The sequence below is a fragment of the Eptesicus fuscus genome, chromosome 20 (genome assembly GCF_027574615.1).
Source record: "Eptesicus fuscus isolate TK198812 chromosome 20, DD_ASM_mEF_20220401, whole genome shotgun sequence".
In the NCBI taxonomy this organism is placed as follows: Eukaryota; Metazoa; Chordata; class Mammalia; order Chiroptera; family Vespertilionidae; genus Eptesicus; species Eptesicus fuscus.
In genome coordinates, this window is record NC_072492.1 from 49,245,644 (window position 1) to 49,265,175 (window position 19,532).

The window sequence follows — 19,532 nt, forward strand, 5'->3', positions numbered from 1 at the left end:
GAGGCAGCCAATCAATGATTCTCTCTCATCATTGATGTCTCTCTCTCTCTCCCTCCCCCTTCTCTCTGAAATCAATATAAATACAGGGGGGAGAAGATAAAGGAAATAGGGTCTTTGCAGACGTCACTGAGTTAAGAGGACGTCCTGGCTCTGGCTGGGCTGTGACCCAGTGACGGGTGTCCCTATCAGAGGAGGACGTTTGGACACAGGAGGCCAAGTGAAGGCGGAGAGGGGGTGATGTAGCCACAGCCCAGGGTCTCCAAGCGTTGCCGCCCCTGCCTCCACCCCCTCCCTCCCCCCCCACCCCACCCCTGCTCCATCAGGAGCCCGGAGAGAAGCCTTCCCCAGTGGGCAGGTCTCCAGCCCAGAGCAGGAGGGGAGAGGGTTTTCCGGAGCTGGGAGGAGCCCAGGTGGACAAATCCTCCTCCATGGACGTAGGTCATCCCATTCTGTGGGGCAATACAGACCCAGTTCTTGTAAAGGGATAAGTAAGAGCTTAAATGCGGGGCCTGCCACGCCGGAGGACAAGGTGAGAATCAAAGGGAGCGGCGCTAATGGGCTCAGAGCGGCAGGCAGCTCCCGGGAGAGGCCCCGGGTCTTCGCCGCGCCGAGGCGGCCGGCAGAGCGAGGGCTGTCTCCGCGGGAGGCTGGCGCTGAGATCAACGCTGTGCGCTGTCCGGGGCCCTTCTCAGCGCTCCGTCGTTGTCAACACGAGGAAATGAATTCTCCCCAGATAAAGGCACGGAGTCTTGGTGGTGGGGGGAGGCCGTGACGTTTGTGGCGGTAAATACGTTTAAGGCCCTGGGGAGTGTTCATTCCCGGGACCGGACAGGCCTCCTGGAGGGTTCATAGCTGGCAAGTCCCCGGCGACTCTGGGGGGTTTATCGTGGCGAGAGGGTCCTGAGGGGGAGCTGCAGAAAGACTCCGGGCAGCGGGCGCCTGGGAAGGGGCTGTCCCCAGGAGGCCTGGATGCTGCTGTCCTGTTTGTTTTTAAATTATTTTTTATTGATTTCCGAGAGGAAGGGAGAGGGAGAGAGAGAGAGAGAGACACATCCATGATGAGAGAGTCATGGATCGGCTGCCTCCTGCGCGCCCCACACTGGGGACCGAGCCCGCACCCAGGCCTGTGCCCTGACCGGGAACGGAGCCCTGACCTCCTGGTTCATAGGTTGACGCTCAACCCCTGAGCCACGCCGTCCAGGCTGTCCTGGTTTTTGAAGGAATTTCTCAGGCTGCTTGGGCCTCGGGCACTGCCCTCTGACACACGGGCAGACACGCCTGGCACAGGCGGGCTCGGCGTGTGATGCAGTGTCTGTGCACTGGGTGGTTAGGGCCCCTCCAGCGGGGCTGGGCGGGCAGACGGCTCCGTGTCCGGGCCGGCCTCACCCGTCACTGCGTTCCCGTGCGTGGCAGGGTGGCGGCCTGTGAGCCCTGCGGTCCTGCCCTTTGCTCGCTGACAGCGTCCTGGGCAGGTCACCCGGCGGGCTCCCCGCTCAGCCCGGGTGTCTCCCCGCAGGTGGCCCCCGGGCGCCGGCCTCATGGAGCGGATCCAGGCCATCGCGCAGAACGTCTCGGACATCGCCGTGAAGGTGGACCAGATCCTGCGCCACAGCCTCGTCCTGCACAGCAAGGGTGAGCCAGGGCCCCCTCCCCCCCCTCCCCTCCTCTCCCCCTCCCCTCGGGGCCACGTACAGCCTCGTCCTGCACAGCAAGGGTGGGCCAGGGCACCCCTTCCCTGGGGCCAGTGTACGGTGGCCGGGATGGCCCCGGGGTCCCTGACTTCTCCCACAGGGCTCCCTAGGCTCTCCGCAGGGTGACATGGGGTTCACCCCTCCCCCCCCCGCCAACCTGCCATGAGGGTGCTGAGGACAGGTCCCTGGAGACTCAGGTGGCCCCTCCATTCCCCTTGATGTGGGAGCAGCAATCTGGGGTGCAGGCCCCACCTCTGGCCCTGAGAAAGTGGGGGTACATTTGGGTGCATGAGGTCTGCCCGTCCAGGCCGCTGACCCGTAGCCAGCCCCTCACTGGGTCTGAACCCCCTGAGGAGGGTGGGAGCAGTGGCAGAGGGGGCACACCTCCTGGCGGGTGGCCCTCAGGTGAGAAAACTCAGACGAGGCTGTGCCAGCCCCCGACGCCCCTCCCCGCCCAGACCCTCCGCTCCGCACGCCCCTCCCCTCCGGCCCGGCCCGGACCCAGGTCCTCAGCACGATGGCCTTCTCTCCCTAGTGTCCGAAGGCCGGCGGGACCAGTGTGAGGCGCCCAGTGACCCCAAGTTCCCTGACTGCTCAGGGAAGGTGGAGGTGAGGCCCGGGGCTGCGGCTGCGGGTGGGGGCGACCAGGAAGGGGGCTCCTCCGTGGGGGCCACGCCCCAGACTAGCTCTGGGGTTCCGCTGTTGGCAGGGCTATCCGCTAGCTAGGGCCTCTCTGCCCAGGCCCCTGCCCTGACCCCGGCACTGGCTGGCAGGGGCCAACCTCAGGGTCACTGCTGCTCTGCGTGGCCACCGGCCTGGCCCACGCCACAGCCCCAGGCCGAGCCACGTCCCCGCACCGCTTAGAGCTCACGAGCTGTAAACACACGGGCGCTCCTCCAGCAGCCCGACTCCCAGCGAATTCTGACGAGGAGCGGACGTGGTCTCTCCTCACCCCTCGGGTTTAACCAGCGGCACGGACTCCCTCGGGCCCACCTCCGGGACCTACGGCTGCAGGAAGTCTGTCCATCGGGGCCCGCGCGTGGCTGTAAAAACAGCTCCTCGCTGGTCTGGGCTCCCTGAGAGGGTGGGCGGGACCGCAGACCCTTCCCCGCGGGAGCACGGTGGGTGTCCTGCCCAGCCCCAGCCCTGGGGGCTGCTCCTGACCTTGGCCTCAGTGGACTGCGGCCAGGCCCTGACCTTGCTCCTGACCTTGGCCTCAGTGGACTGCAGCCAGGCCCTGACCTTGCTCCTGACCTTGGCCCCAGCGGACTGCAGCCAGGCCCGAGCTGCCGCGCTGCCCGCCGTGTCCTGGCCTGGCGTTATTCCCCGGGGTCTCTTTCTGGACCTGGACGATGGCGGTCCAGCCTGGCCCTCCCTGAGCTTCTCGGGCCGGGCCAGGGGCCTGGGGCCTGGTTCAGTCTCTCTTCCCTGCTCTGTCCTTCGCTGCATCTATAGGGGGGCCCCAGAGGCCCCGTCCCCGTCCCGGTGGACCTCGGGGTCCCCAGGGCCATGCGTCAGGGGGAGCGCCGAGGGCGCGGGCGGCGGCCCGGCTCCCTGGCCCAGGCTGGCCTCTTTGCAGTGGATGCGCGCCCGCTGGACGTCGGACCCCTGCTACGCCTTCTTCGGGGTGGACGGCACCGAGTGCTCCTTCCTCATCTACCTCAGCGAGGTCGAGTGGTTCTGCCCCCCGCTGCCCTGGAGGAACCGGACGGCCCCCCACACGGCCCCCAAGCCCCTCCCCAAGGCCCAGGTAGGCTGGGAGTGGGTGGGCCCTGAGGGCGTGGTGGGCGGGTCATCTGGCCTCTCCAGGCTGGATACCCTGTGCCTCTGGCGAAACGAGGTGGCCAGCCCGGCCCGGTGGGCGGGCAGGTCCCAGCTCACCCTGCTGGGTGGGAAGCCGGCCTGACAGTGCCCGCCCCACCTTCTGGGGGTGCTGCAAACCTGGACCCACTTGGGGGGTGGCTGGGGCCCTGAGGCTCCCCCTTAATGGACCTCCTTGAGGGCCTCCTGTGTGCCAGGTACTTTGCACCTGAACCCCCCGGGGCCCTTATGCAATCGACTTTAGCAGATGACGGACTGGAGGTCCAGAGAGTTGAGCTAGTTCAGGGCACGGTCATCTGGCTCCACTGGAAGGCGGCCCGGCCTCCCTGGCCTTCCGGCCCTGCCCTGGCCACTACCCTCCTGCCTCCTGGCAGCACCTGGGTCCCTGGGGACTGTGACAGCCGAGCAGCTCCTGAGGGCTCTGGACAGGCCTACGTGGCTGGTGTGGGGGGGAGAAGGGACCCCCACTGTGGGGCCAGTGGGCCGCTTAGAAAGGTGGGAGAAGCTAGAGCCGGCCCAGCCTCGCAGGAGGTGCCAGCCCCGTCCCCAGGGCAGCAGGGGGTGGCGATGGCGCGGCTGCGGGTCTGAGAGTGAGAGCTGAGGACGGGACTCCCCTCCAGGCAGTTTTCCGGAGCAACCTGTCTCACCTCCTGGACCTGATGGGCAGCGGGAAGGAGTCTCTAATCTTCATGAAGAAACGGACCCGGCGGCTCGCGGCCCAGTGGGCACTGGCCGCCCAGCGCCTGGCGCGGAAGCTGGGGGGCACCCAGAGGGACCAGAAGCAGGTACCTGACCTCTGTCCTGTTCAGGGAGCGGAGCTCAGACACGTAGGAAGTGAGCGCAGGGCTCCAGGGCCCCACGGGGACCCCGGGCGTGCCCTCGGAAGAGTTTTGTAGAATTTATTTGAATTTGGGCCGGAAGGGGGAGGGGAGGCAAAGTCAGGTTAGAGGCACCTGGTGGCCTGGGGCCTTTTCAGGTTTGGGAAAGCCAAGCTCCTACCCCTTAAAGGCCCTGCATCTGTAGACATCTGGTTCTTGTTGGGCGGAATGTCATTGCCTTTGTCTGGAAGGATGTAGCCTGTTTGGGGAGGGTTCATTGGTCCATCCATCCATCCATCCATCCATCCATCATTCGTCTGTCCATCCATCCATCATCCATTCATCCATCCATCCATCTATCCATCATCTGTCCATCCATCCATCACCCATCCATCCATCCATCCATCCATGCATCCATGCATCCATCCATCCATCATCCATCATCCATTATCCATCATCCATCCAACCATCACCCATCCATCCATCCAGCCATGCATCATCCATCCAACCATCCCCCATCCATCCATCCATGCATCCATCCATCCATCACCCATCCATCCATTCATCCATGCATCCATCCATCCACCTTCCATCATTCATCATCCACCCATCAGCCCATCATCTATCCATCCATAATCCATCCATCCATCCATCCATTCATCCATCCATGCATCCATCCATCCATCCATCTATCCACCCATCCACCCATCATCCATCCAGTAAATACTTACCTGACTCTCCCATCATCCTGTCTGTTTCTTTCAGAGTCCCTCTCATTTCATGTCTGTGTTCACTGTTGTCTCCTCTTCCATCTGGAACGTAAGCGCCGTGAGGGCGGGCTGTGACTGTCTTGTTCACCTGTAGCCCCGTGCCCAGCACGGTCACTCTGCCTCTTGGCTCCCCCCCGTGCCCAGGCCCAGCTTGGAGACAGTGTCTGCTGCTGGCCGGTCTCCCCGGGTGGCAGGGCTGTCTCTCCTCCGTGCTGACCCTCTGTGTCCCCCCAGATCCTCGTCCACATCGGCTTCCTGACGGAGGAGTCGGGGGACGTGTTCAGCCCGAGGGTGCTGAAGGGCGGGCCCCTGGGGGAGATGGTGCAGTGGGCGGACATCCTGGCCGCTCTCTACGTCCTGGGCCACGGCCTGCGGGTCACGGTGTCCCTGAAGGAGCTGCAGAGGTGAGTGCCGGGAGGGGAGCCCGTCCCCCGGAACCCTGCTCCGGGCTCAGTCTGCCACCCCCTCCTCCCCCCGGGGCACCCGGTCACGTGTGGGATGCGCCAAGGAAGCGTATTCACACGGTGCTGCTCACACGGTTGAATTCTCCGTGAGTCCTCCATCTCCGGGCCGCCCGGTGCCCGGTGTTGGTGCCCAGGGGCTGACAAACACTGGCCTGTGGGATGGAGCCGTGTGGTGGAAGCGGGGTCCCCTCTGCCTGCTGGTCTTGGGGAGACTCGCAGTGTCTCTTCCGGAACCGGGCTCCTTCCTGGGCCTGTCTGGGGGCTGGAGGCCAGGAAGCCCTGGAGGGTGTGAGCTGGGCTGGCGACGCCCACCCCTTCCCCAGTCCTGCCTTTCCAGGTCCCTGGGATGCTGAGGGAGGCGGGAGGGGTGGTTAGAGGGGTGGGGCGGGTGTGCCCTGAGGCACTGTAAGTGAGGGTGGTGACGGGGACTGACAGCCGCACGGTTGGGGAGCACCATCCAGGTTCTGGGGCACAGAGTGCCGCCTGGAAACAGCACCTCCGCCCCCTCTGGCCGAGCTGGAAGGAGCTGGCAGGGAGCTGTCCCCGGGGCTGGTGCTGACCCTCAGACCGGCCACCCCGCGCTGGGAGAGGGAGCCAGCACGCCGCTCCCTCTGGCTCCTGCCTGCCCGGTGGCATTTTGTTGCCAAACCAAGCCGTTCACACCGTGCAGGCCACTTCAGAGCCGGGCGTGCCCACTCGCCGCCCACCAGCGCGCCGCCAGCACTGGAGCGGAGCTGCAGGGCAGCGAATGCCTGCCAAGCTCCCTCGGGAAAGGCCTGCGAGGAGGCATCTCCGTGCCCTCGGCGCTCCTGCAGGGAGTCAGATGGGGCGAGTGTGAGGGGAGGAGGGAGAAGAGGGACCGGTGTGTGGGCAGCCCAAGAAGTCGTGGGCAACTTGTGGATGGCACAGCCAGCGGCTCTGGGTAGCCACGGGCCAGAGCATGAAGATGGGGGAGCCCCTGAAAGCGAGGCCCTGCTGAGAAGCCCCACGATCTGAAATACCCCCCTGCTGCCATTTCTTTCTCTATACACGTGTACCCATATGCCCACACATGTGCACATGCATGCACACCACTGCACACACCTACGTGCACACCCATGCATGTGCTCACATGTGTGTATGTATATGCTGTGCATACCCTTACTTGTACACATAGGCACATCCATGCACACTTCTACATGCATCTACACACCTCCACACACGTGCAACCCCCGGTGCATGACATGCACCACACTGCGCCTGTGTGCACCCCCACAGGCACCCCATCAGGCACCCCCCACAGAAGATCCCTATCTTCCCACCGTCCCATCACTTCCTGCCCGGCTTTTGTGGGTCGGAAATTCCCAGAAGCAGGGGCTGCAGGGAGAGGCCCTCCCACCTCCGATGCGCAGTCTGTGAGGCGGGCAGGGGCAGCGCAGGGCCCGGCGGCTCTGGCCTCGCTCGTGGGTGTAGGTGCAAACGCACGCCCTTGCTCAGACAGGGCCGGGTGCGTAAACAGCTCAGCGCCCTCGGGAAAGGGCTTCAGGACGGTGTTTTTGGAGTCTGTTATCAGATATCATTTTAAAGCAACTAAAATAATAAAAAGAAAGAAAGCCACGGTCCCCGGAGGACGTTAGACAGTTATGTCCACAGAACTCACAGCAGGGGCCGTGGGGGAGCAGGCCGTGGGGAGTCTAAGCCGCAGCTGCAGCAGAGCCGCGTGGGAAAACACGACGTTTGGGTCCCCCTCCTGGTGCCTCTGATTTCATGGGTCCTGGGGTGGGACCCACGTATCAAGTTTCAAAGCTCCCAGGTGACCTCATGAGCGGTAAGGGTTGAGATGTGGGGAAGCCCAGGCTGTGGCTTCTCTAAGCACCCCCCCCCCCCTACACGGTCCGTGGGGGGATAGCTGTGGGGTTGGGACACTGTAACAGGTGGGAACTAGTCCCACGGCTTATTCAAAGAGCTGTCCTCTGTCCCCAGTGCAGGGCCTGAGGGACAGGACCGGGGCCTGGCGCGGGGGCTCAGGGTCCTAGAAGATGTGTAGAAAGAGTGCCGATCCCTCCCCAGCGCACATTTGCACACCCAAAAGCATCCCGATCCCCGGGGTTGCAGGGGTGGAGCCCAGCGGAGGGGGCAGGCCCAGGAGGCACCCTCGGAGGGGGCCGGATAGCGGGGGCATCAGGTGGGCGCATGTGCTTTGGGCCACGCCCTTTCTGGGTTGTTGGTTTTTCCTGTGACGGGTGTAGGCCGGGCTGTGGGCTCCTCCAGCTCATTCCTAGCCGGGGCCACCCTCGCAATACAGGGCAGCCCTTTCCCCGTGGGGACTCCGGAACAGTCTCGGGGGGCTGGCTGGAGCTGCTGCAGCCGAGGACTCCAGACAGCAGCATTTACTGTCTCCGTCTGGAGGGAAGTCCGAGACGAGGGTGTCGGCGCCAAGGAGCCGGCAGGGAGGGTTCCTTCCCGGGCTGTGCGGGGTCTGTCCAGGCCCCTCCCCCTGCTTCGGCGGTCCTTGGCGTTCATTGGTTTGTAGAAGCGTCACCGAGATCCCTGCCTTCATCCTCACATGGCCTTCTCCCTGTGCCTGTGTCTGTCTCCAAATTTCCTCTTTAAAAAAAAAGTTTTTTTTAAAAAAAATTGATTTCAGAGAGAGGAAGGGAAAGGGAGAGAGAGGTAGAAACGTTGATGAGAGAGAAACATCTGTCAGCTGTCTTCTGCACGCTCGCTACTGGGGATCAAACCCGCGCATGTGCCCTGCCCGGGAATCGAACTGGTGACCTCCTGGTGCCTCGGTTGGCGCTCAACCACGGAGCCACGCCGGCCGGGCAGATTTCTGTTTCTTATAAGGATGCCGGTCGTGGTGGACGAGGGCCCCCCCTGGTGACCGCATGTCATCCTGGTGACCTCTCTATAGACCTGCCTCCACATGAGGTCACATTCTGGGGTGCTGGGGGTTAGGGGTCCAACATATGGATTTTGGGGGGGGACACAATGCAACCCATAGCAAGATGGTGGCCGTTGGAGCGGAAAGGCGTCTGGGACAGAGATAGCGTGGACTACGTGCGTGGCGTTGCCGCGGGTTCTGCGGGAGGAGGAGGGTTCCCGCAGCCTTGCCTCCCGGCCTCGGGGGAGCGTTCCATGCGAGCGGCACCGAGTTCATTTGAAAATAGGTCAGCGGGATGTGCGGTGATGTGAGTTCTGAGAGCTGCGGCTCGGCGTCTGCGACAGAGGCGTCTACCGGGCTGGGAAGTGGCCTGTGCGGGGACGGCGGGACGGACGCTGCGGGGACATTTGCTGCCCTTTGTTCCCAGATGTTCACAGCAGACGTCTGGCCACTGCCGAGCGGGGCCAGGCCGCTTCCGCTCCCCGCGCTGCTGCGTTAATTACCGGCTCACCGCAGGGACGTTGGGGCCGTACAGAGCCCGCCCTGGCTTTGCTGCTGCGGGAGGTTTCCGGGGCGAGAGCGGTGACGTCAGACCGCCCCTCCCGGGAGCCGCCTGCTCTCGGTGGGGAGGAGGGGAGAAGCCAGAGCCCCCGTGGGCTGCACCCCAAGTTATCCTCATGAATGCCTGCTTCCACGGTGGGCATTTTTTAAAAAAACATTTTTATTGATTTCAGAGAGGAGAGAGAGGGAGAGATGGAAACATTAATGATGAGAATCATTGATCGGCTGCTTCCTCCTACACGCCCCCGACTGGGGATCGAGCCCGCAACCCGGGCACGTGCCCTGACCGGGAATGGAACTGTGACCTCCTGGTTCATGGGTTGATGCTCAACCACTGAGCCACGCCCGTCGGGCCACAGCGGGCATTTTAAAGTTAAGCTTTCCCTTTCCCGCCTGCCCAGATTTGGCTCTGCTCATCAATTTTATTTGCATAATTTCAAGCATCATTAATGGGACATGGCATGAGGAAAATTACCAGGCTCTTCCTGCACCCAGGAGTGAGCTTGGGTTGAGTGGGGAATTAGCCGACTCAACTGGCGAATGACTGGAGTGGAGAGCAGGATGTCTAGGGGTGGGGGGGGGGCGGGACGGAGCGGAAACTGGGCTGTCAAGCTCGCGGCCCCACGGGAAGTCGGCGTCCTGGCCTCTTTGTTGTTCCATGTTCGCCCAAGGGAAGTCCCGGCGAGGGTCCCCAGAGAATGACGAAGGCAGGGACCCCATCCCGCCCAGCCCGGCTTGACCGGGCCGCCTCCGGCTCGACTCTCGGAGGAGCCGGCCGGGGCCAGGCCCGGGGTTTGAACCCACTCAGGTGTGGCCGTGACCGGCTCGCCAGGCCGGAACCAGGCTGCACGAGCCAGCCCAGAGCAGCCGCCGGGCGACGGGGCGGCCATCCTCCGAGGCGGGAGAAGAGGAGCGCATGGGGAAGACCTTGAACTTGGGTGCCGACCGGGTTGGGTTGGAGGTGCCCACGTGGAGGCAGCCGGGTGACGGGCCCAGGACTCAGAATGGAATCCAAGTGTCGGTGGAACTGCCGAGGGCCAGGAGGAACCTAAAGAAACGGCCGGGTTTCAAGGCCTCGCTGGTCCCACCCCCTCCCCAAATAGCTCATCCGATGCCCGGTGACCCTCCGGCGGCGCTCGGGGAGAGGCCATGGCCTGCTGTCACGGGCCGTGGGAGAGAGCCGGGCAGTGCCCTTGTGCTCAGGAGGGCCTGGGCGGGGCAGAGGGTCGGCAGTGGGCTCCCGAAATGAGACGGATCGGGGAGCCTCGGCGTGTTAGCACCTGGAGCCGAGGATCCCGGATCCCTCTGTAAGAGTTCTTTTTAACGAGGCCCTTCCCACAGAGGAGAGGGGGGCGGACTCGCTTGTTCCAGAATTGGAGCGCTACCTGGAGAGGTTATTTCCAGCCCCGGACCAAAGCACAGGGAGAAATAAAACGAGGGTTTTTAGCCTGGAGAGGCCCGTGGGGACCCACCCAGGCACTGCGTGTGGGCGAGGAGGTGGACGCGGGACATTCGGGCCGGCGCAAGGCCGCCAGCAGGTCCGCGCTGGCCCTCGGGCCAGGCATGCTTTCCGTGGGTCCCCAAAGGGGGCTCCCGGGGGTTCTCATGCCGCCTTCCAGCGAGGCGTCTGGACCGCAAAACGGGGGGAGGCGGGCAGCTGCTGTGGGGGAGGAAACGGGGCTTCCACAAGGGGCAGACACCGCTCCCCTGGCTCAGGGCTCAGCACAGACTGTCTGAGTGAGGGCTCTGAGCCTGTCACCCTGCCGGGGGGGGGGGGGGGGGGAGGCGTCAGAGGCTGGGCAGGGGGTCCTGGCAGGAGTTTAACTGGCGGCCGTGCCCATGCCCTTCGGCTCCAGTGAGACGACCCCACGGCTCTGGCGCCAGAGGCAGCTCCGTCCCAGATGAAAATGCTCACGTGAATGAGCTGGCAGCGGGGTGCCCTGCGGGCAGGGCCGGGCATCTCCGGGCCCAGGTGCCAGTCAGCAGCGCAGAATTATAATGGGGCAGACGGGGTGGGGGTGCGGGGCGCTTCAGCTCCAGACCCTGCGGCTGCCTGTGGCTCCTGGGACGGTTGAGGGGCCGCTCTGGCGGACTGGCCTGCGGGGAGCACGCATGTGGGGATGAGCAAAGGCGCCCCTGCCTCCTGGCCGGCGCCCGGGCCGGACCTCGGGCCCACCTGCCCCTCGTCGGAGTGGCCTGTGCAGGCGCCCTGCTCCCTCCCTGTGCCAGCGCGTCCTCCAGCGCCCTCCCTGCCCGTGTCTACCCTGGGCAGTGGGAACGGGGGGCGGGGGGAGGGGCGGTGTCCAGGTACTGCAGACCCAGGGCCGGATGGGCAGGTGGGTTTCTGCGGCCTGGGGGTCCCCTGGGGCTCAGACTCTGACGGGCTCTTCTCTCAGTAACTTAGGGGTGCCGCCGGGCCGGGGGAACTGCCCGCTCACCGTGCCCCTGCCCTTCGACCTCATCTACACCGACTACCACGGCCTGCAGCAGATGAAGCAGCACATGGGGCTGTCCTTCAGGAAGTACCGGTGAGGGCGGGTGGTGACCCGCAGGGCACCCCCCCCCACGCCCTGGAGAGCGCCTGGACCAGGTCTCCCTGTCCCTGTCCTCCCCTCCCCCCTTCCTCCTCCAAGGAGCCCTGCCCCCAGCTGACCCGAGTGACAAGGAACCAGGGCGCGTGGCCCGGTGGCCTCTGCCGCGTGGCGGGCTGCGGGAGGGGCAGAGGAGAAGTGCGGGGAGGGGGAGGGAAGGGGACAGTGCTCTGCGGCTGGGCCCTCTGTGGGGGCGCCCTCAGCACCCCCCCTCCCACGGGAGGAAGGCCAGTGCCATCGCTCGGTCTTGCAGACGGTGGGGCTCGGGTTTAACGCTGCGCAGGAGCCGCTCTGCATGACGTCTGGTCCCACGTGGTTTCATTAGGGAAACGTGACAGGCAGCGTTCCTGCTTTTATTATTAACTAGAGGCCCGGTGCATGACATTCATGCCTGAGCCTGGGACCCCTTGGTGGATATCCCCTGAGTGGTCCTGTGCACTGCTGCAGAGGCTCCCGCCACCACTGCTGCGCTTGCCAGATGTGAGCCTGGCTAATGGCTGAGCGGCAATTCCCCTGTGGGAGTGCACTGACCACTAGGGGGCAGCTCCTGCGTTGAGTTTCTTCCCCCTGGTGGTCAGTGTGCATCATAGCGACCGTTTGTTCCAATGTTTGGTCAATTTGCATATTAGCCTTTTATTATATAGGATGTGCTCGCCGCACACCCGTTCCCCGCCCCCCTTCTCCGGGCGGAGTGCCGACCTCAGCAGTCTGTGGCCCGTCCTGGGTCCCGGGAAGGAGGCGGTGAGGGAGCTCCTTATGGGACATGTGCGTCTTAGGTGCCCACTCCCGGGGCGGGGCGGGGGGGGGAGGGAGGGGGGCTGTGGCCATTGGGAGCAGCCTCAGGTGGGGACAGAGCCTCTGCCCAGCTGGGAGGGCCACCGACGTGGCCAGACTCGCAGAGGGGACCTGAGGCGCTGCCTGCCCCAGGGTGTCCCGGCCCCGCCCTTTGCACCTCAGCTGGCATGGGCCAGGGCAGCCTGGGGGTGCGGGCTCCTGGGCACAGGGCTGTGGACTCGAACTCCCTGGAAAGTGCAGATTGTACAGGGGACCCCTGGAACGTGTGGGGGACCCCGCCCCAGGCAGGGCCTCCCCTCCTAGGCGCCCTAGGGGCAGCCTAACAGCTGGCAGTGGGGGTTAGTGGTCCCACAGCCCCGAGATCCTTGGGCGGTTGTCATCCCGCTCGGTGGGATGATGGGATACTCCGTCCTTCCCCGGTGCTGGGGGCACATCCCCGAGAGGTCGGGGTGCCCGCCTGTGGTCACAACGCTGTGTCCGAGCCCACGCTGTCACCTCACATGGTACCACCCTCGGCTGGGCACCCCGGCCCAGGGAGATGCTGAGGTGGCTGTTTCTGGTTCCCCATCCCCGGGGGCAGGTGCCGCATCCGGGTCATCGACACCTTCGGGACGGAACCCGCGTACAACCACGAGGAGTACGCCACGCTGCACGGCTACCGGACCAACTGGGGCTACTGGAACCTCAACCCCAAGCAGTTCATGACCATGTTCCGTGAGTGTCCTGGGGCGGGGCGGGGCGGCGGGGCGGGGAGATGGGGCCCCGTGGTTCCTGAGGTGGCATCCCAGCAGGCGGCTCCTCCTTCCCCCACATGCCAGGCCTCGGCCTCCTCCAGGAAAGCCTGGCCAGAAAGGCTGCCCCTGCGGGGGCTGGGGCGCGGGGCGTGGGCAGGGAGCAGCCTGGGTTTGGGGACCCGCAGCGCCTGGCCTCGTCCTCCGGGGCCTTCCAGAGAGAGAGGCCACAAGGGCCTGGGGTGAAGGGCGGGGCAGCCAGGCTTTCCGGACGCAGCGACATGGACGCGGAAAGGCCGGGCAGGTTCTGGAATGCGAGGGCTCCGCCACCGGGCGTGACGGGCAGCGAGGCTGTGGGGCGGCGCGGCCGTGGGTGGGAGCCCTCGGGTTTGGAGTCAGGCCACCGAGGCGAGGAGAGCTGAGCGGAGCTGTTTTTGATGAGGCGGAGACACAGACGCCCTGACGGCCCTCTTCAGTGCAGCCCGCGGGAAGGAATTAACCTTTCCCTGACGGTTCAGGGCAGTCCTCTGCCTGCCTGGGGGGTGGGACTGGCCCTGCCCCCCCCCCCCCCCCGCTGTGGGAAGGGGTGCTTCCTCCTGGCTGGGAGCTACCAGCTGGCACCGGCTCAGTGTCTGCCTCCAGCGGCTCGTGGAGGGCTCCGGGTCAGAGAGCCGGGCAGCGCCCTCGCCAGGACTGGTCTCCGTTAAGAGCAAGCGGGTTCCGAGCAGGGCCCCGAGGAACTTGCTAGAAGGAAAGCAGCTGGTCTTGATTTCTCTTGTCCAAACGCATCTCTTCCGGGTGCTGGGGGCCTTCCCGGGTGCCCTCCGGGTCCAGGCCGTGTTGTTAGAGGCAAGCGCGGTTTCTGGGTACACAGGCAATGGCTTGGTTGGATCCCACGAGGTTGGAAGGCGGGAGCGTTCCTTGGGGCCCAGATGAGGAAACTGAGGCCCGGAGCGGTGGAGCGTCCCAGCTGCGGTCACACAGACGCTCCCCCCGGGCGTTGCCAGGCTGCGGGGGGCTCATGGGAGAGGAGAGGGACTGTCCCACCAGGTCACCTGGGCAGGCTGGGCTCCCAGCAGAGTGAGTGACGGTGGGGCGGGTCCCAAGGAGCAGGTTTTGGAGGGAGAGGAATATCGGAAACAGCGAATGTGACAGTCAGAGCCCTCAGCAGCTCCTCCCTCAGAAGGGGAGCAGTGAGCGCTGAGGCTGTAAGGGGGGCGGGAGGCCCTGGGTCAGAGGGGAGGGGCCTTTCAGCAGAGGTTCCTCGTTCACATTGGCTCCTGTAATCCCGGTTCCCTGTGGGTTCCTGACCAGGAAATGTCCTGGAGAAAGGGTTTTTGGTTTTTTTAATTTAAAAAAATTTTAAGTGATTTTTAAAAATGGAGTTCAGAGAGAGGAAGGGAGAGGGAGAGAGAGATAGGAACATGAGTGATGAGAGAGAATCATTGATCGGCTGCCTCCTACACGCCCCCCACTGGGAGTCGAGCCCACAACCCTGGCAGGTGACTGGAATGGAACGATGGCCTCCTGGTTCATAGGTCGGTGCTCAACCACTGAGCCACACCGGCCCGGCGAGAAAAGGTTTTATGAGGCACATTAATTATTCTGGCCGACTTCCGATGACCCAAGGAGCAAAGGCAGACGAGGGGGAAGCAGGAGATGGGGTAAGAGGCTTCGGTAATAATCCACACGGAACCCTAGCCGGTTTGGCTCAGTGGATAGAGCGTCGGCCTGTGGACTGAAAGGTCCCAGGTTCGATTCCGGTCAAGGGCATGTACCTTGGTTTCGGGCACATCCCCAGTGGGAGGTGTGCAGGAAGCAGCTGATCGATGTTTCTAACTCTCTATCCCTCTCCCTTCCTCTCTGTAAAAAAATCAATAAAATATATTTTTTTAAAAAATAATCCACACGGACAAAATAAGGACTTGTCCTGGGGTGGAGCCCTCTGGATGTGGAGGGCCAAACCTGGCAAACTCCTACTCATCCTCCAAAACCCCATGTTAAATGTTTCCTCTTTGCCATCACGTTCAGTGATCCCCTCGTCTCCTGTTCCAGGCAGAATGTTTTTATAACTCTTAAATACACCTCATTCAGTTAAAGCATATATTGAATTATGTGAGCGTTATTTGCAAGTACATTTACTCTCGCTGATAGATTATGAATCACTAAAAAAGGAGCCACTGGCTAATTTATCTTTATTTCCCTAAAGCCTCCTGAGGTCCTCAGAAAATGTTAATTGGTTGAATAAATTAAAGAGAGAAAAAAGGAGAGGCTTGCCGGCTTTAATGGCCTACCACGTGCAGGAAGCCAGGCCCAAGAGCCCTCCTTCCCCATCGGCCTGTCAGTTCCCCCTGAGCTGGCTCAGGAGGCTGACCTCCCCCCACCCCCAGTACTCCTTCCCCGCCTGCCCCCTGCCCTGGCCTCACCCCTGCCTCATCCCCCGCCCCCCAGCTCCATGCTTAATCGTCCTGTTATTTTAATTGGTTGCAGTACTTCCTGTCCCATGCCCACTTGGTTTGCCCATTGTGTCCTAAACCTGCCCCTCCTGGGGGAGGGGGCGGGACGAGGATTGAATAGGGAGGAGATGGCGACCTGGGAGAGGCCTGGGTGGCAGCCCCGGCTGGAGCCAGAGGGGAGGGAGGGAGGGTGGGACTGGGCAGGCAATGGGGCCGGGGAGGGTCTGGCCCATCCTCCAGGCCCCGCCTCCTGGTGGCTGACCTCCCGGGAGGAGTTGTGCTGTCCTGTAGCCAGCACACGCCCCACCGGACAGTGGTCGGAGGGTCGGCCCCAAGGTCCGTGGGCTTTCTGGGCTCTTCGACAGCAAACCATCCCTCCTCTCAGATGCACCAGATACTGATTACGCCCCTTTGTGGGGCGGGGGGTGAGGTTAGAAACACAACATTCCATCTGCACGTTTGATGGAATTGTACACCCAGTTCCCGAAACGCCAGCGTGTGACAGACGTGCATGTGAACCTACGGCATGGGGTGTTTGGTCAGGGCTGTGGGGAGGCCACAGCCGCCCCGGAAAGCAACATCGAGTTCATGGGCTCCCATAGCTATTCCGCTCAAGGTCCCTGCGCGGGAGGGAGGGACCTGGTGCCTTTCGGACGATGGCGCTGTGCGTACCGGCGAGGAATGGCAGCGGGAGCTCAAGCGTGTCGCCTGCCCTGGGCTCTGGGCTCTGGGCTCGGGGACAGGGAAGTCGGAGCACGCTCCTCGCTCTAACAGACCTGACCACAGTGGGCGGGCCTCGGAGGGAGGGCCCCAGGCAGGCTCCTGGGAGAGGCCCTTGAGGCTGAGTAGCGTTTCTCACCCCTGAACGGGGAGGCGGGCACCCCAGGCAGAGGGACAGCAGGGCAGGGTGGCAGGTGTGACAGCGGGCAGGGTGGCAGGTGTGACAGCGGGCAGGGTGGCAGGTGTGACTGCGGGCAGGGTGGCAGGTGTGACAGTGGGCAGGATGGCAGGTGTGACTGCGGGCAGGGTGGCAGGTGTGACTGCGGGCAGGGTGGCAGGTGTGACAGCGGGCAGGATGGCAGGTGTGACAGCGGGCAGGGTGGCAGGTGTGACTGTGGGCAGGGTGGCAGGTGTAACAGCGGGCAGGGTGGCAGGTGTGACAGCGGGCAGGGTGGCAGGTGTGACAGCGGGCAGGATGGCAGGTGTGACAGTGGGCAGGATGGCAGGTGTGACAGCGGGCAGGGTGGCAGGTGTGACAGCGGGCAGGGTGGCAGGTGAGACTGCGGGCAGGGTGGCAGGTGTGACTGTGGGCAGGGTGGCAGGTGTGACTGCGGGCAGGGTGGCAGGTGTGACAGTGGGCAGGATGGCAGGTGTGACTGCGGGCAGGGTGGCAGGTGTGACAGCGGGCAGGGTGGCAGGTGTGACAGCGGGCAGGGTGGCAGGTGTGACAGCGGGCAGGGTGGCAGGTGTGACAGCGGGCAGGGTGGCAGGTGTGACAGCGGCCACAGCGGTCCGGGCAGGGCGGGTGACGGAGGTGCGGGAGGGATCCCCCGGGTCGCAGCTCTGCACGTGGAGAGGACAGGGAGGAGCCTAAGCTTTGGGCGGAGCAAACAGGAGGGCAGGGTCCTGGCTGGGTCCCGGCCGTGGCTGCCCCGTCCTGAGCCTCAGTTTCCTCATCTGGGAACCAGCAAGGGGACTGGCGACCCCTCAGGGTTCCTCGCGCCCCAGGCTGATGACCGTTTCTGGGAGAGGGAGAGGCCAGACCAGGGCGGGGATGGGTGCTCTCCTCCCTCTCCCCCCAAGACCTCCCACCCCAGCCCTCCCGTCCTGCCACGCGGCGGCCCTGGGAGACCTGGCGTGTCCTGGTGACGCCCTCCCGGCCGGGGTCTGGCTGCAGCTCACACCCCCGACAACTCCTTCATGGGCTTCGTGTCGGAGGAGCTGAACCAGACGGAGAAGCAGCGCATCAAGGCGGGCAAGGCCAGCAACATGGCCGTGGTGTACGGCAAGGAGGCCAGCATCTGGAAGGTGCGCCCGCCCGCCCCACCTGCCCCAGCATGCACCGAGGAGAGCGCCCCCCGCTAGTGGGTCAGAAGAGAGGTCCCGACTGCCGTGGGGCATGCCCGGCTGGGGCTGGCCCCTTGTCCCCCTCCCCACCCCTGCTCTGCCCCAAACTCAGTGTCCTTGAGCGAGGCCTGTGACTTCACCCTCCACCCTCCACCCTCCACCCTCCTTGGGATGGGAAGGGGCTCAGGCGAGACTTGGGGGCTCTGTGGGACGGGGGGGCCGTGGAGAAGGCGGGAGAGGACCAGGGATTGGAACCCATTTTCAGGGCGGGGTCCCGGAGAAGTGCTGCCGGTGGGCAGGCTGCCTGCTCGCCGGGCTCTGACCCGCTCTCTCCTCTTTCCTCTGCCCCCCTGGCCGTGAGGCAGCTCCAGGTACGTGACTGCTGCGTGCTCCCTCCTCCTCCCGCCCCGCCTCCTGCTTATCACGTGGTCGTCTTATGGAATGACCCTCACTCTGTAGTGGTTAGGATTAGGTTCAGCCAACAGTGACTTATATGAATGAGGGGCAGAGGAGAGGGGCTGTGCCCGGGGCTACACAGCTGGTTACTGAGGCCGCTGGCCGACCTAAGACTGGCCCACACCTCCCGGCTTCCAGACCAGGGCTCTCTCCTGCTGGCCCCGCCTCCTGGGGGGCGGGGTGGGGCGGGGCTCCCACCTCCCCCTCGTCCCCCAGGGGAAGGAGAAGGTCCTGAGCATCCTGAGCGAGCACATGGAGGTCCACGGCACCGTGTTCTACGAGAGCCAGCGGCCCCCCGAGGTCCCCGCCTTCGTCAAGAACCACGGGCTCTTGCCGCAGCCCGAGTTCCAGCAGCTGCTGCGCAAGGCGAAGGTGAGCCTGGCCGAGGGCACGGGCGGTGCCGCCATCCCCACGGCACTCCCGGTGTGGACGGCCCGGCTGGCTCTGTGCTCACGGGTGTGCACACGTGTTGTTGGGGGAAGGGCGCCTTTGTGCGGCGAGCAACCTGGACAGCCCTCCCGTGTCGATTCGGGAGTCAGCCCCAGGCGCACTCCTGGCAGGAGTTAGGTGCGGGGTTCGTGTTTGCGGGATGAACGGTCAGGGTCCTTGGAGGGCAGCTGAGGTGGGGTCTGACACCTTTAGACTCGAGAGCCCATGGTTCCCCTCCCCTGCAGAGCCAGCCTGTTGGAGCTGCAACGCCACCAATTGCCTCCCCTGCCTCCTCACTTCACAATGGGGAACCGAGGTCAGGGAGGGGAGGCCCTTGCCGTGGCACCCAGCTGGGCTGGGCTGGGCTGGGCTGGGCTGTCCTTTTTTATTTTTAATTCAGAGAGGAAGGGAGAAGGGGAGAGAGAGAGAAACATCAATGATGAGAGAGAATCATGGATCGGCTGCCTCCTGCACGCCCCACGCTGGGGATCAAGCCCGTAACCTGGGCATGTGCCCTGACTGGGAATCGAACCGTGACCTCCTGGTTCATAGGTCGATGCTCAACCACTGAGCCACCCAGCTGGGCTGAGCTGTCTTTCCTCTGCCCCCCCCCCCTCCAACCCTCACCCCCATTGCCTCCTGTGAGCGAACGCCCCAACCCCAACCTCGCCCCTGCTTCCTGGGGTTGCGTGTGGTCCGGGCCTTCTCTGACCGCCACGCCACCTCGCTCTTCAGCTCTTCATAGGGTTCGGCTTCCCCTACGAGGGCCCCGCGCCCCTGGAGGCCATTGCCAACGGCTGTGTCTTCCTGCAGTCCCGCTTCAGCCCGCCCCACAGCTCCCTCAACCACGAGTTCTTCCGAGGCAAGCCCACCTCCAGGGAGGTGAGTGGGGGGACCCAGGCGCCAGATCTCAGGGTCTGAGATGGGGACCCTGCAGGTCCTGGAAGAGGGAGGCCGAGGCGTGGAGGAGCAAAGGGACGGCTGGGACCAGTGGGCGGGGCGCTGGGACCGGAGGGCGG

At 64.3% G+C, this 19,532-nt stretch overlaps 1 protein-coding gene across 2 annotated transcripts in view; it reads left to right on the top strand.

The window, feature by feature from the left end:
- MGAT5B (alpha-1,6-mannosylglycoprotein 6-beta-N-acetylglucosaminyltransferase B) overlaps positions 1–19,532 on the top strand; it is a 35,497-nt gene that overhangs the window by 13,272 nt on the left and 2,693 nt on the right. Inside the window, exons 4-14 of one of the 2 annotated variants that reach the window (XM_008155013.3) lie at positions 1,517–1,632; positions 2,227–2,300; positions 3,271–3,441; positions 4,133–4,297; positions 5,335–5,504; positions 11,385–11,516; positions 12,955–13,088; positions 17,459–17,589; positions 17,994–17,999; positions 18,301–18,456; positions 19,249–19,395. In XM_008155013.3, the coding sequence (XP_008153235.2) occupies positions 1,517–1,632; positions 2,227–2,300; positions 3,271–3,441; positions 4,133–4,297; positions 5,335–5,504; positions 11,385–11,516; positions 12,955–13,088; positions 17,459–17,589; positions 17,994–17,999; positions 18,301–18,456; positions 19,249–19,395 (1,402 nt within the window). The remainder of the gene's footprint in view (positions 1–1,516; positions 1,633–2,226; positions 2,301–3,270; positions 3,442–4,132; positions 4,298–5,334; positions 5,505–11,384; positions 11,517–12,954; positions 13,089–17,458; positions 17,590–17,993; positions 18,000–18,300; positions 18,457–19,248; positions 19,396–19,532) is intronic. The other variant, XM_008155014.3, reaches the window with a different exon arrangement.